Raw genomic sequence first — 16,943 nt, 5'->3', positions numbered from 1 at the left:
GTTTTGTGAAGCTAGGCAGAGGGTCCTAGCGTATGGCCTACTTGGTTAGATTCACTCCTCTTTGACTTAAGCAGATTTTAAAGATTAAAAATCTTCACTTTCAATTGAAAAAGCTTCCTTGAATACACAGTAAATAATGCTTTTGGCTCCTGAGCACTTAGAAAAAAAAATCAGTCCAAGTACAGTTTGAAAAATCTTAGAAGCTCCTTACAAAAATTTAAACAACAAAGAGATCATGAGTGGTACAATGGATTTTTCTGCTTCGCTTTCTGCAAGGAATCACGCACAGCACCCGTGTCCCTTAGGAATGGACTAGCTGTACTGCCTGACTTCAGATACTGGTGGATGGCCTGAATCTTCCCCTGCAAGTCTTTACTTCTCCCCCTTGAACCCATGGGAAATTTAGGCTCCTTAATCGTGGTGCTCTCACTTGCACCCTACCTGCAGACCAAAAGTCTTAGTGACATCATCTTAAGATCTTCTGCAATCATCTTCTGTGCCTACATTGTTAAAATTGGAGGTTATGGGGATGAGATTCTGTTATATATTACATGGCCAATGTGAGTCTTACCTGCTGTTAATAGGAAACAGCCATATCCTTTATGTTCTGACACTAAGTAGAGTGTGTTCAGAAAGGAATGTATGAAAGTCAGTAGTGGAGTCTGTGTAAAGAAAGAGTAGATTTAGACTGATTCTACTCTCATAAACTCTAAGCTGGCCAAGCACCACAAAGTCACACGATTTCCTTGTGTCGAAGTTAATTCTGTGCTGTTCCCCAGTTCTGACACCATTTGCACCAAAAGTTCAGCTTGCATACAGATGGCCCCGTAAGCATGGCCAGTGTTTTCCCAAGCAGTGCACATACAAATGGCATTTACAAAAAGCAGTGCATGTACATGTAAGCCACAGCAAAAGTTGTGTAATTGACATGATCTCGTCACAGTTTTCTGTGGGCAAAGGTTGTAGTTTCTGAATAAGGTAACATACTTCAGTACGTGAAATTTCTCATTTTTCTGTTCTTTGAATGTGTGAAGAATCTGGTTTTGTGCCTAACCCATTTTTGTGGCTGTATGTTGATTTTTCTGCACAGAGTTATAGGAAGTGACTAGATTGTATGATCACCTTTGTCTATCATGCCTGCAGATAGCTTTGAAAGGAAAATAAATGTCAAAAGTGTAATGCAATCTGAGTGTAATTTATGGAATTATGTAGGTGAGAATGCTTTAGGAAATCAGCATCATTTCGATGGAGCTGAAAAGATTCTGAGTTCTGTCATCATTTTGAGGATCTTTAAAGTGAAGTGGAAAATACAATGTGGATCAGTGAAATCCTCAATGTTCTGTCACTTACCCTCATCATGAAGCAAACAGTTGTCTGTGGAAACTCTGACAATGCTGTTTCAGTATTTCTGAATGCATTTTCTAATGCCATTAAAGATATAGCAAGTTTCATTAAATGAAGCCTTTCAATGACCTAGTATAAAACAAGTCCAATCAGAATGTAGAAAATACTCCGTATTTTCCTAAGCGTTCTGAAGTAGGTTGCAAAAATACCATTGAGTTTTTTCACTTTTTCTACCTGTGTCTTAAAACCCCACAACTTTTAGCATTTACAATCATAATTAAAGTCATCACATGTTTGAAGACTAAACCTGTCACAGTTTAGTTGTCTTAATGAAAGAAATAGTTACATGCTTTCAGTAGATCTCTTTTTTAACATCATTGAAATAACATATATAAATGTCTTTACTATTTTGCTATATTTATTTATTGAAAAAATTACATAAATTTGTGTTGCTTTATATCTTTATAAATGGTAAGGTTAGTTGAGCTGTTTGTTTAATTAGGAAGATTCACTCCCTGCCTTTTTAGACTATCATCCTACAAACGTTCATGTAATTTACTTGGCATATATATGTAGTAGGGTTTCAGTTAAATGAATATTGATGGAACTATTACCTTAGGTTATAGAATAATGAACCAGAGAGTGTCTAAGTTTGGTTGTTTTGGAATACTAAATGCTTCATTGAGACTTAACCATGTGTGCACATATTTCCAAGTTTTTACTTGTAAAATAAAATGTATACTCATATGTGATAGCTGTGTATTAAATTGGCAGATACTACAAAAAAGTGCAATATTAATAATGTATTTTTGTTTTGTAGCTTGGATCATCCTCCTCTGTGCCTTTTACATCTATATTCTCGCAACTGTTTATGACCGTTGTAGTCCCCCTTATTATTGGACAGGTATGTCATTTAAATATACATTTTTGTTTAAAAAAAGTAAGATAAAGAGAGCTATCTTAAAGACAGACTGGCAACCTGATAAGCTGCCACATAGGAACAGCCTCAGGATAGTGAAGTCTAATATCAGAGAAAAGATGCTACAGTGCTCCCTGGAGCCACATTTGATCTTTGTTGAGATTGAGCATCTGTCCCTCACTATCACAAACACACGCCACTGCATATCGAGAAGCAAGTTTGTGAACATAAAGTGGGAAAAATGGCAGCACAGACTGTGAGAAATTCCAGCCCCATACAAATGAGCTTTGAGAGTACCACATCATCGTTTTGTCAAATGCCCTTTGCCTGGATGATGAGGGAAGTTCTCCTTGTGTAGTATCTAGTACTAATTACAGGAATAAAAAATTCTTAATGTTAAAATACATATAAGGGCTAAGCAGTCAAAAGTTAAAGAATCATAAAATTACGACTGCTCGAACCGTTTTGCAAACTGCTTTACAATAAGGGTATTAATGGCACAATTGCAAACTATTCTTTCTGCATGACTCCTTCGTCATTTGTTACACTGGATGGAGGTTATTCATGGGATGAGCAGCTGTTCAATATTTCATTTTATACTCATTGTTCATGTTCTAACACAGGGCCTTATTTTTCATGGTATATGATAGAAATCTTTCACTGAATGTAAAGGTACTAATTGCAATATAAGATTTTCTGTGACTCTTGTCTGTATAGTATCTGTTTTTTCACAAATGTTAATATTAAATTTTTCTCCACATCCTGATTGAAAATTGCTATATTAAGACCAAGAGTTGTCACAAGTGTCCGCTGTTCTTGTAAAACAAAACACGTGAAGCCTAATTCTTGCAAGGGTTCATTATTCTTGGAAGTTCAGAATGTGTAAAAGGATTATCAGCAGTATTCGAAGTTCATTCCCAAAGTCAACTGTTGCTGATTTCTAGCATCCAGTTTAACTCTGGATTAAGCTGGAACTTTCTGAGTTTTATCAGCCTAAAGCAGACTTTGAAATGGAAAGTGTGGTTAAAATCTAGGTAAATTAAATTGGAATCTATAAAGGAGCAATCTGAATACAAAGTTAAGAGTACCTGTCATTGCCTGTGCTATGTAGAAGAGTCAATCAGTCTTGTGTCACACTATCCTGTTACATTTCACATTTGGTATGTACTGTAACTTCCCAAAGTCCTAGTGAAATTTGTTTCTTAGATGACAAAAAAAACCCATTATAAACATGGCAGTAGCCATCAGCATCACTACCTGCTTAACCTGGCTGTAACCATACCATGTAGAAAATGGACGTAACTTCTGTGTTCCTAAAAGCTACTGAATTGCTCACGTGCTTTAATTTAAATGGCTCAGAATCTCCTAATTAATAATTTGAACCACAAAGGGGTTGATGATAAACTTATCTGTGTATTAAATTATCTCATCAAAATTAAATTGTCTGCACCAAATGGACAAGCAAAAATACTTGAATCTGTCTTCCCGAGTCATCCAAAAACTGCATGCTATTAGTTGACAGCCTTAGTTGGAAATTTCTATGGAACAAATAGCATGGCAGGAGATCTAGGAATAAAGTAGTAGTGATGGAGCATCAGCTATCTGTACTGCAGTATTATATGTCTTAAGATGATGGTACATTGCTAGGCAAAGTGATAGCAAAATTTCAAGAGGACTATATATATATATCTGTATATATAATGGCATGTTACTTTGAAAGGATGTTACAAGAAATTGCTATGTGAGCTAAGTAGCAGAGTTGAGGGGTTTTTTTGTCTGCATCAAATAATAAAACTAAGTAACATAAATTATGAGTAAGCTTATGAAACAAGTCTTCTGAATGGTCATAAGTTCAAAATCAGAATTGTGATGAGACTTAATTGAGAACTGATGTGATTTAGAAGTCCTGATAAAAGCTGAAAGAAAAAAACCCAGAATCTTAGAGCGTGTGAAACTCATTCATAGATTTATTTAAGAACTTGTTTTTTATAAATATACTGCAACAAGAAATAGAGTGATTCCTTTAAAAGTATTTGAAGAAATATTTGGAAATACATGATCAAGTGAAGTAGCTCACATTCCTCTAAGCAGCATAAAAACTTTGTTTCTAAAGTTATTGCACTTGATTATATCTGTTCAGAGAAAATGGAAGAGAGGAAATGCTAAGGATAGCTGCAGATCAAAAATGCCACGGGTGGTATACATGGATTGCCTTGGTTCAGCACAAAGGTATAGCAACCTGCCCAGATAGAAATAGAATCTTTTTTGAAGGTGGATATCAAAAATATTGTGCAGTAATCAGGGAAAAACAGTAAGCAAGAAAAGGACTGACACCAAGAGATAGTGATAAGTCTGCTTGCCCTTCATTGGGAGGTGGCATGAATCTGCTCCCAGATAAATAGGAAGTTTTGCAATTAGTTCCTCACCCACTACTCACTCAGTACCGAACTGTTGCACAATATGTGGCACAGCAATGTAATGTTACTTTGTGAATCAAGTTGCTCACTCTGAGATTCCAGATGCATTAAGAGATAATGGTTCACAATTCATGAATGACAGTTTCTACTTCTAATTTATCATTTGATGCCTACTATGGCAGTTCTGCACTGTGCACAGTCATACTGTTCAGCAGAAAAGTCAGTGGAAAAACACCTGGTAAGGTTAGCTGGTTTCCCTTGAAAAAAATGAGCTTGGAAACTGCTTGCTTGGAAGATTGCTTCTCCTCAGGCTTCCAGCTCATCTGTGATCAACAGAGGCTTTATGCTTGATCCACATCAGTATAAAACATAGAAGGCTGCTTAAAGAAAGCATTCTCCAAGGGCTTTATTTTCCTTTAAAAAATGTTGCCTCTGGGAAAACCTGTGTTGCCTAAATGCTCATTTCCTGAGCAGGCTGCAGAGCTGGCTGCTTATGCAGCCCCTGGGATATAAGCAAAGCAGATGAGACAGTACTTTTAGTTTTGTTTTGTTTGGGGTTTTTTGTTTGCTTTATGGCAAAATGTATCAAGAGTTTTGGTTGCTTGGCTGACTTGTCAGGATTTTTAATGACACCTGGGAGAAAAAAGTCACAATAGTGTAAGTGATGCTTATTTCCTACTGTTTCTTGGGCAGTTTTTCAGTGTGGTGAGACTGGTATTGAAAGGAATCAAACATGCATTTCTAGCCCAGAGAATGAAGTGTGTAATGGGCCACAGGTACAGGCTTTGCTCAGGTGGTAGCTACCATTTGTTAGGTAAAGAAAGGGCTGTTTAAGGGGGAGAAAGATACTAAGTAATCAGAAAGACACTGAGTCTCACAGATAGTGGTTACTGATAGATGGTCTTCAGTAATTCAATAATCTTTAGATGTGCAGGTCATCTAAACCTAACAAAAACACTGTTGTGCGTGTATCCCCTGTGTCTACAGATGCGTTTTTCTAATGGACAGTGTGATGTTACTTAAATCAGTATTGATAGTTTAACACTGCATTTGTACTTACAGACTAACAAATAAGACAACTCTGACAATATCTTGAAAAGAGACATAAGCTATATTATTTTATAACAATCAAATGTTTTATAAGCCTTGAAGATCTGTAGTATGTAAGAGCTTGTTACTTGTGTAGCGGTCTTGTATACCTCTAAGGGGAATTTGAGAATACTTGTTACACAATAAACATGATAATAGATATTGCCCGAAAAATATTTTTGAATTTGCTCTGGTAGCTTGAACAGTTCTGACTAGCTTCTTCTGGGTAGCAGAGTTCTGATGATGGTTACTGCTCCTGAGCTGGTGTGATTTTTGCTAAAATAATTGTTTCCTTGTCCCTAGATGTTGGTAATATTTTTAGCCAGCAAAGTGTAAGGCTTCAAGAAATGTCTAAGCAGTATTCTCATGACCAGCTATGAGATTTGGCTGAAGACATGTTTCTTTTTTTCTTCTGAAGTGGCAGATTACGAGAACAGTGGAAACCACTGCAATATTTCCTTTCCCATTTTTGCAGACTTTCTCCATTCTCTATACCTAAGTGCTTGTGACAGACTTTTATTTTATGTTTTATATTAAAGAGCGATTTATGATTAAATGTTAATGAAATAGAATTTTCACTGTGCTTTCATTATATTCTACGAGTTTGAACATTTTTCAAAGCAGCACACCAAAACCCACTGTTTTCTATGAATAAATAATAAAAAGCTTGTCTGTACATTATCATTCATGCATTCTCTACTTGCCCTATTGGTGATTTGTCTGCCAACGTAAAGTGGGCACTTCACATTAAACAGGCCTTATCTAAAGCTAAAATTAATGTTAAAATTCTAAGTAATTCTTCTTTCCAAATCTATAAAATGAAGCCACTTGTGCTGAATCTAGTCACAAAAAAATCTTGATGTCCTACAGGTAAACAATCTTAAATGCATTCTGCACAGTCACCTGAGATGTTCCAGAAGAAAACCTATCAGCATTTGGGATGTGTGCTTATAAACACAACTCTAAAAGGGTACTATGTTGCAATACAAGTTGTCAGTAAAATCAAAACTAAAAAGCTTATTTATTCTTTCTTTTTAAAGAATAAGAAATTAAAAGACAAAGGTAGGTGGCAGTTGCTAGGAAGTAAAGGTACTGTTCACCAAAGCCTAATGTTTGTTTATGGTGGTTGAGTGTGGGGAACAGTAGTTACAAAAAGGGGACAGTGTCAAATCCTTTCCTTGTTGTAACAAAAGTAACCCTACTTTCTCTTCAAACTCGAGGGGAGGTGATATTTTTCATCTCATGGGTTTAAAAAACACAAAAGTTGAAGATCTAGATAATGTTTAAAGCATGTACTGTTAGTACAATGTCAGAAATTATTCCATTCCATATACATGGGGGGAAGCTCTTTGTCCTAGTTAGTTCAATTAATAATGAACATTAATGAATTACATTGTTTATTGCATTTGTATGTCCTGCATTTGAGCAGACAGGTGGAAACAATCTAGCTGTATTTAACTGACACAGTTCTCTGGGTATACAGTGTAACTGTTGGGAAGGTACAATCAGATAAGTGCATTGTTTTTCTATAATATGTCTTCTGCTGTTTTCATGTATGATCTTATAACAGAAGAGCATTATTTACCTATTTTCCTGGAATGGCAGATCATATTTCTTTGTACAGGGGTTGTTAAGTGAATTAAGGAGGTAAGCAGTATGCCCATTTGCTTAGGGAGGCTTGTGTTTAGACAAGGAGGTTATGGCAGGATACAGAGCATGCTGAAGGAGAAATACTGTGAATGTAACCACTCTAGTAGAAGAACTAAATTAAAATGGAGACACTACTGTTAATTCATGTGTAATTACATTCTTTTGTCAAAAAATAAATCCTGGGCAGGAGGAAAGTTTGACCCTGGAACTGTGTTCTGAGGCTAAATTTGAGCTGATATCTTCCAAAAGCTTTTGGAGATTGCCAGGACTTAGTCACCAGGAAGTAGTTGCTTAATAGATACATTTACTGTCTAACTTTTCTCTGAGTTTATCAGCGCCTTTTATCACATAGATTATTTATAAAATGTCACCTACCACTAAGTTTTGCTTCCCTTCCTCTCTTCTCTCCACTAAATCACAGTTTTAAGGGCAGAATTCACCATGCAGTGCCTTTTCAAGTGCAACTGTTGGGTAAGCCGTCAGGAATTCCCTGCTCTTTGGAGCTGGCATTTAAATCTGCACAAAAATCTTTGTAGTTCATCCTGCATAATGTGATCACCACCATAAGACCACAGGCCCCAAAGCCCTCCTCAAAGAAGTAATTCTGCAGGAGCCTCAGCAGATATATGGATTGTAAGGCCTTCATACCTTGAGATTTGTGCCTTAAAAATTGTTCATGCACTTGCTGCAACATGATAGCATCCTGCAGCATTTTCCTGTGTAAAGTAGATTTTAAAGCACTTTTTTACACTTCACATAATGATTATTTTTCGAACGTCTCAGCCTCCCTCTCCTTGCCACCCCCAGGATGTTTTTAGCTGCATTTTTGTTAGATGTGGGCAATTCTCTTTCACTAGGAACTGTGAAATTATTGCATCTGAAGAATACGCCTGTTTTTTATTTTTTCCATCAGTATGCCAGTCTCATGCATCTCTTCTGGATGTCAGTTGTTTATATTTTTATCCCAGGCTGTAAATTCATCTTTTAATAAGGGTATCAGTTCAGACGTTTTCTCAGCTGCTTGTTTCTCTGGTGTTTATCACTCCCTTGTCCCATGTTGTACTTCAAAATACTGGACTTCATTATTTCAGTGAAGTGGCAGCAAACCAGTATGGTGCCCGAGTCTGGTGTCCTTCATGCAGTCCATAACATGCAAAAATTATTATGTTACCCTTCACTATGATTGCAGACAAGTTACGCTTAATATCTCTGTCTAGCCACTGACTTACATATGAGATTCTTTAATAATTTCAATCCCTGTTGTTCGTGGTTTTTCAACCTCTGTTAGACTTCCTGTCACAAGGTGTTGGCAACACCGAACAACAGGAGTTACTGACTCTAGCTCTGTACTTTTTTGGTATGTTGTCTTTATTGTATTTTTGGAATTTCACTAAAAATCTTCACTTTTTTTTTGAAGTTCTGTGTTAACCCTGAAAAGTTATAGAATTGGGTTAAGAATTTAAAGGCTTTCAAAGCATTCTTGTCCTGAAAAAACTCTACAGGGCATGAATAAGTAACAAATGGCTTGGTTTTCATTCAAAAGGAACCGGCTGACATGAGCTTCCCTGTGAAAAAAAATCTAGCTGAGTTTTTACAATACCTGTAGGGTTATATCTCTCTCTGCTGAAGTTGTACAAGAATTTAGATTACCTTGAGTCAGTGCTTATAGACTGAATCAGACTCAGAAATTATGTATCTTCTTGAACCTTGTGAGAAGATCAAAATGGACAGGATTGTGTGTTAGAGACTATGTATTTTGTCTGTGTTTTTACAGTAAATATTTAGCATGACACTGGGTTGATTAGATGATTTCCTGAAGCCACAGTTTAGTTCTTTGGGATCTAGCTGTGTCATTTTTTAAAGAATACAATGTACAGTAAAAGGCAGCAGTGGTATTTATGGTTGTTGATTCACAATAATTCTAGACTAGGCAGAGGTAGATATTTAAAGAAGATGTCAGCCAATTGCAGATTTTGATAAAATACTGCTTGCTTTTCCATTTTTAAGATATGTTTTCTTTCTCTTTTGTGTCAGTCCATGATAAATCTGTGTATAAAGTTCTTATTGTCATCTATGTTATAATTATAGTTTGTACATACACAAGGTTAGAGTTTTTGTATTAAATACATCCAGTATAAATTGTACTGTGGCTTAACTAACCATCACTATTCTTTTTCAATATCTTGTTACTTTCAGTGTGAATCTCCTGGAAGAACCATAAAGAGATAGGTAGTCTTGAGTAGTTTTTATTTTTCCCCACTGTGACCTTAATTCCAGGAATAACAGGATTTTTTAAAAAACTTATTTGGAAAACATTCACTTTACAGGTGAAAGACACTGCTTTTTGCATCTGATAATTACAGAGTCCTGATTCTGATCAGATTAGACTAATCTGGTCATCCCACTGTGCACCAAATGCCTTCACTCAGCTTTCTTGCCTCCCTTTTATCAGTGTATTGTGTTACTCCTCCCTAGTGGTTTATGAAGAAGTGGCTCCACTTAATGTTTTCAGAAGTTTTGCCATATATTCTGAGTTGTATTCTCTCTTTAACATCTGGCAAGTATGAAATTTTAAAGTTGAGTTTTTTCACTGGGGTCTTGAGCCTTCCCTTACACGGTTTCCTGTAAATCTGTTATTTTCCATCACTGGGAAGCTTGGAAATCCTGGGAAGCAAGTTCAGGGCTTCAGCCCCCTTAGCTTTGCATGAACCCCACATGCCAAATTCTTAGTACATGTCCTGCTATGTGGCTGGTGAAGGCTTATTGCTCTGGTAGTTGGGATAGCAGCTTCAAGGACTTCCCTGCTGAGAGGCTTGCAAGCAAGCTGGGGGAGCAGTGGGAAAAACTGACAGCTGTGAGATCAGGCCCACAGCTTTGGCAGTTCATATGTGAAAAGGTCCTATGGTAGCATTGGTGGTGATGCTTGATATGAATGTTGAATACCTCTAAAATGTTCTGTAATATTAAACCAATAGTGGTGATGTTTATTAATGGTACTGCTATGAGAAGGTAACAAGACACCTTTAGAGCCCTTTCGTAGAAGTGTTTCAGGATCTCATAGAGTTATTTTTGAAAGTGCATGGTAACAGAGAACATGGGGAGATCCCGGGAGAAATTAGGCAAGATAAAGTGATCACTGAAAAATTAACACAAGTTGCAGCTGTGTGATAAAAGCTTTGAAAAGTTTTTTCAAACCATATAAAGTAAAGAGAAAAACTAAAGGCAACTCCCCAGGCAGGGCTGAAGGAGATGCATTGTATCTACTGAGGCTTAGTCCTGTGGTATTTGGAATAATTTGAAAGTTTAAGTTGTTTTAACACTTGTAATTGTTTCTAAAAAAATGATTGAAAAAAAAATCTAATTCCTTTTCCTGAAAGTGCAAGAGTTCTGCTAAGTACAGTAGCTTTCCTTGTTTTCACATGTTAATTCTGGTATTCTAAAAGTGTGCAAATGGCATTTGTCTTTGGATTTCCAAAAACTCTAGATATTCAGAGTTTTAATTATTTAAACTCCCCCAACACAGGCACTTTTGCTTTTCAAGCTTGAGTTATAATTTAATTAAAAACTTCTGGTGCATCGCTAGCTATTTAAAAATTAAAATGTTCCATGGATCACTTTTGATTATCTACCGTCATGAAATTCCTGAAGATGTCAGATTTTTAAGATTCCCAAAGTTGCACTTGGAATTGTCTGTTGATGCAAAGGGGACTGTGATAATTACATACATCCATTAGTATCAGCAGAGGAGATAAACTTTGGGGAGGCTTAATGGGCATGTCTCAGTGACAGCTAGCAAAGAACATTTGGCATGATTAAGGATGGATTTGAATGTACTTGAAAATATACTCTCATTATGGACGCCCAGTGGAAGTTGCACTACAAATGTTAAATTCCCCAGAAGAAGAGTTGTGTGGCAGGGAAGCTTTGAAATCCACTGTGGCCATCATCCAAATTACTCTCTTCTCTTTGTGTCTTTCCGCTGTCAGATTCACTTTGTGATGCCCAACTTGGCTCCCTGCATCTTTGAAAAGAGGCAACCTGTTGGTTTCTGTGTTTCAGATTGTCCGAAGATACATCAAGGACTGGCTGGAAAGGAAGAAGCCTCCATTTGGTGCTATCAGCAGCTGTGTGCTCCTCATGATCATCTACACGACATTCTGTGATACTTTTGCCAATCCAAATATTGACCTTGATAAATTTAGCTTGATTATAATAGTGCTCATAAGTAAGTTCAGCCTTAAAGTGCATCTTTTATCTGTGTTGCAGGTGTGTAATGAGCTATACATGCTAGAGAGGGTGAGGCTGCGGGGATACTGGCATGGGTCTAGGGCTTGTGCTTTTAATGCATCTAGTTAACTAGATTAACACACTTCTTAATGACTGGATGTTTTTAAGGGATTGAGTAAGCATTTACAAAGGGATGAACCCTGTTATCTAGGTGTGGCTGAGATTGCTCAGTGTCATGGTTTAGGCCCATCAGGGAGCAAAAGACCACGATTAGCCTCAAGTAGCAAAGACCTGAGGATTGCCAAAGGGCAGGGAGAGCTTAATTGCCGCTTAAGGTCCAGGACAAAACAGACCAGGCTACTCGGCTTGGGGAAGAAAACAGAAAATCATTTAATGCAATACCAACTAAAGCATAACCATAAAACTCCAAAACACAACCAACATAAAAAAACACAGAGTGGTACAATGATGAAGAGCACAACCAGCCCTTTTAAGACCACCTTCTCCACACCTCTCCCCTCTTCCCAGGCTCAGAGCCCTGATCCTGGTGTCTTTACCTCCTCCCCACCCCCGGCTCAGGGGGGCAGGGAGTGAGGGTTTCAGTCAGTCTGTTCTCGATGGTTTCTGCCACTTGTCTCTCCTCAGGGCAGGCAGGCTCCATGCCAGTCCTCCCTGCACCTCCGCAGCGTACCTCACACACCTGGCAGCCCTGCACGGGCTGCTCTGACGTGCATTTATCCCAAAGGCTGCAGCTCCTTTCTGCCTCTCACGTGGGTCTGCTCTGCAGCGCACAGGCTCTCCAGCACTGCCTGCACCATGGCCACCTCCTCACACAGTCTCTCACCCATCCGGATGCACTCACCCGGAGCTGCTGGTGGCTCTCAGTCCTGCCATTGCCCTGCATGGGTTGCAGGGGCACAGTTGCATTCTCACCACAGCTTGCAGAGGGGTCTCTGGTCTGCTGCTCCTCCTTCCTTCCTCCTTCTTTGACTGTGGGGTCCGCGTGGTCGCCTCCATCTTGTATCACTGTTACACCTCCTACCAGCACTTCAAATTCCTGTCCCTAAATAGTGATCGTAGAGGCGCCAGATTGGCCCAGCTGAACCCAGGAGCTGGGGGAGAGTCCAAAAACTCTTAACCAGGTCTTCACTGCAACCCGCTCCCCCTGTTACCACGCAAAAATAGCTGCTTGCTAAACCATGACACTCGGTGGTCCTCCCTTTCTAAAAAGGGCACAGTATTAATTTCCAAGTGTTTATGCACCGATGTGTTTGAGCTTCTTGGTTATTAATCATAAATGCACAGATATTACATTCCAAACAGAAAGGAAAGATTTGGGTTTGAGCTGCTACTCAAAAGCACTGTTAAAACTTTTAAATAGTTCTTCCCTACCATATCATAAACCTAGAAACTAGTTGGGAGTTTGAATGTGGTGATATATTTCTGTGGATGAACACATTTCTTGCAGTGTTTGTTTTAGAAGCACTCTAGTCATTCAGCCTTAAATAACATACACCTGGGAACAGACTGCTGGTATCCTTGCCATCAGTTAAAAATAGACTTGCAGATCAGTACCTCCTAGGGAAAGGCACTGGTGTACAGGCACCGTCTCCTCTCCCAGTAGGGAATTTCTGTCTTAGACCATACAGAGAGAGGAGTTTTAATTTGCTTGAAGGAGAGGTAACTAAAGGATAAATCACAACTCATATGCTCTAAAACAGTTATATTTCAAGAAATCAAATCATCACCTACTTTGAAGTGTATGTACGTGCAAATGTGTCTGTCTAATCAAAATAATTGATCTTCTATAAATCCAGGCTCCACTATACTCAGTAGGTAACTAGCCCCTACCATTTTTGGGTTAGTTCTTATTCTGTTTTAATTGTGGCAGTGTTTTGGATTATGAAGCACTTTCCATGTGTAAAATACTACATGGAATTATAAATGGGACTGTGTAAGTACTTTATTCTGAAAGCAAAGGATGAGGAAGCTATGGTAAAGAGATTTTTTTTTCAAAATGGGGGAAATACTTGTTTGCATAGGCACCTGAGAAGGACCACATCCCAGGTGCACTTAATTCAGGGCAGAGTTGTCAGCAAAAAAAGAGGGACATGGAAATTTTCAATCCTGATTTAATGTGGAGAGAAATTCAGAATGAATTCATTCATGTTACTGTGCCAACTGCTACTTAAAAAAAAAAGTTTCGTTAAAAGGCATGTTCTTCCTCAAACAACTGGTGTAGAGTGGTTGCTTCAACTACTTTTCTTGTCCTTTCTTATATTTCTCTGCAAGACAAATCTGCATTTCTGCCATGTGTAATTATGTATACCACTTGCAGTGCAATACACTGATAATCATTATATATACATTTTCATTGCCAGTGTGCATAGCTGGAGTTTCTTAGTAAGAATATTAACATAAACATTGAAACTCCTTATAAAATCAAAAAACAAGGAAGTTGTGGAAATGGATGTGCACATTGTATTGTAGAAAAAGTTTCTGTGACGCCACTGGATATGTTGTCTGGATGTGTGTATTGTGTTGTGTTACACCAGGATGTGAAATCAGCACCAGGCACTTGAGATGAAACTGCATTCGTTATTCTGCCCATTAATGTTTTTATGTGATTTTTATGTTAATATTCTTGCTACAACAAAATACGTACAAGGGATATTTTTTAGCAACACGTGCCTATTGCTTCACAGAATTACATGTATTAAGGGATGTTTTTTTCCTGTACATACTAAATGAATGTACTTAGTTACAGAAAAATTGAATTTCAGGAGCAATGAATTGCTTCTGTAGTTCATGAAGGAAGAATTAAAGGCATGCTGAGGTGACATTTATACATTCTAGGAAATCTATATAAGAGAACAGAAAATGTTGCCGGTAATAGCTCATATCCCTGCCATGCTTCCCAGTTGTAAACTGGGGTCAAAATCAAATGTATTGTCTTGGCTTGCACTACCCTATGGAAACACATTGGCCGTATTGCATTCACAAGTTTTGCAAGGAAAAGGGAGAGGACTCACCCCAGATTCTGCTGCGAGTAAAAGCCCTTCCTCCATATCCCCCTAACACCCAGAAGATCCATGCAGGTCATAGGCTTTCTCCTCCAGCTCTGTGGGGAGTTCCCATGCTCTGGCATAATGCTCAGTCTCTGCAGTCCCAGTTGCTATTTGCGGCACAGCAGGGAAGCCTCCTGCTTCTCCCCACATCTCCACGGACCGGAGGTGGGCTCTGTGCATCCCCAACCCCTGCAGGTGTCAAAAGACCTGGCAGAGAGGACAGCTCTCCTCAGGATGCTCAAAAATCATCCACACTTAAAAAGCTGACTGAGCTTGAATGAAAGCTGCTTTGTCTGATGTATGCTGCCCAATTCAGGAATTAGCTTTTGTCTCAGAGGGAATTAAAATGTGTGTTATAATCTTCTTTTAATAATGATCATTAATCAGGAGAGTAATATACCCAGTGTTTCAGAATTTTTATTGTGATCGTGCATATACGTTCTTCTTTCTCCTGTTAAATAGAAATGGGCTAAATTTCAAATACTCAGCAACCAGAGCATGGTTGAAAGATTTTATGCTGTCAACTCAATAAGCAAAACTAGTGCAAACAGATGCGTTGTATGCAGTACTTTCCTGCCATTCGTTGTATCAAGAAATACTTGATTCAGAAGAGTTATCTCAGGAAGAACTCACGTAGCCACAGTATTAGCTCAAGCCTTTTTGGATGTAATGAGATGTATTGTTCTTCCAGACAGTCTTTAGGATTGTCTGTCATTGGATTTCTCTGGATAGATTTTATCCAGCCTAGCATCTGAGCTGTTGTATTTGGGCAAAAGGCATGTACACAGCAATTGCAGAGATTTAAGTGATCTTTACTTTGATGATCACAGTCTAATTTTAACTTGTTTCTCTTTCAGTATTTTCTCTTCAGATGAGCTTCATGTTTTTGACTTTCTTTTTCTCTACAAGGTAATTGAATGTGCTGAATCAGAAGCTTTGAATATTTGTCTTGTGTGATATCTTTGATTTGGGTGATAGAGTTTATGCAATAGTGTAAGCACTGGCTTCTGAATAGGGGTGACCTTACTTTGGTATTTCTTACTGTCCTTACTGCATTTTCTCTGTTAGAGTTTCATAGGCTAAGAGAGCAGGACCTGAATTCTGTCCTTTCTTGTGTGTTAATTACGGAGTTGTTAAATCTCAATCAATCACTGCTATACCTCATCCACTGAAAAAAAATGGATTTGCACAGATGTCACTGAAGGTATAATTTGCCCTGCAGACATGCTGATGACATATGAGAGAGAGAACTCAGTTTGACTTTTTACATCTCAAGATACATTTGTTGGGCTGGCAATTCAGTCTTCTCTGTATATGTCAAATTTGTTACGTTTATTTGGTGCCTCTTTAAGACAGTTGTCCTGAACTAATGTTTGGTAGAACTATTTTTATTTTCTTTCTAAACATCAACCAGGAAGAACAGTTGTACATTTACCTCTCAAAAAACAGTACCATGAGAATGGTGTTAGCCAGTGGCTTAGTGCATCACTTGAGCTGGTCAGTGGATCTACCATCATCTTCTCACTTAGGCATACTGCAGTATTTTTCTTAGCAGCACTCTGCTGAATGGTAAGTGCCAAAATACTGCAGGCTCTAGACATATGTTTTATATAAATTATACAATATTCATAAGGGAGAATTACAAAGAAGGGTGCAATGTCTTAGAGCTACTTATGCTTTCTTAGTGCCACAAGAATATTTCTCTGTGACAAGATCATACCTTGACCTTAAAAGGCATTTTTAAATAACTTTTAAATTGCTGGACCTAACCTGGAGGGAAGATATGTCCAACTGTAAAATCTAAAATGCTTTAAGTAGTAACCAACTCAGACAGTATAGTAAATATTTACAATCTCATAAAATTATTCCTAATTTGGACCGAAGGGTGATCCATTGGCCAGTTACCTCTCTCTGTATCTCATTTTTCCACCCTTCCTCTCCTTACTCCCAAAATATGTAACCCCTTAGATGCAATTTTTCTCTGAATGGAAGATAACCACACATTGTAAGCAGTGCTCATGGTGTAGACTCAATTTTGCTAATGTTACATACTAGGAAAAGAAATCATAGCTCATTCTCTTTTTTTACAGAGGCAAGCTGGCCACTGCTGTGGTATAGCATATAACACATATACCATGTGTTCAGAATTCATCACCTTCACAGGGGAGCACATTCATTACAGAGTTTGCCACAAATGAGAAACAATTCTGCTTAAAAAAAAAGTAAATC

At 38.1% G+C, this 16,943-nt stretch overlaps 1 protein-coding gene across 2 annotated transcripts in view; it reads left to right on the top strand.

Moving 5' to 3' along the window:
• The window catches only part of SLC10A7 (solute carrier family 10 member 7), a 150,190-nt gene that overhangs the window by 110,248 nt on the left and 22,999 nt on the right, over nucleotides 1-16,943 (top strand). For both annotated transcript variants that reach the window (XM_061993838.1, XM_061993839.1), the window contains 3 exons: nucleotides 2,165-2,248; nucleotides 11,479-11,644; nucleotides 15,572-15,623. In XM_061993838.1, the coding sequence (XP_061849822.1) occupies nucleotides 2,165-2,248; nucleotides 11,479-11,644; nucleotides 15,572-15,623 (302 nt within the window). The remainder of the gene's footprint in view (nucleotides 1-2,164; nucleotides 2,249-11,478; nucleotides 11,645-15,571; nucleotides 15,624-16,943) is intronic.

This window comes from Colius striatus, chromosome 3 (genome assembly GCF_028858725.1).
Source record: "Colius striatus isolate bColStr4 chromosome 3, bColStr4.1.hap1, whole genome shotgun sequence".
Lineage (NCBI taxonomy): Eukaryota > Metazoa > Chordata > Aves > Coliiformes > Coliidae > Colius > Colius striatus.
The sequence above is the reverse complement of the archived record's forward strand: the minus strand, read 5'-3'. Positions and strand labels throughout refer to the sequence as shown.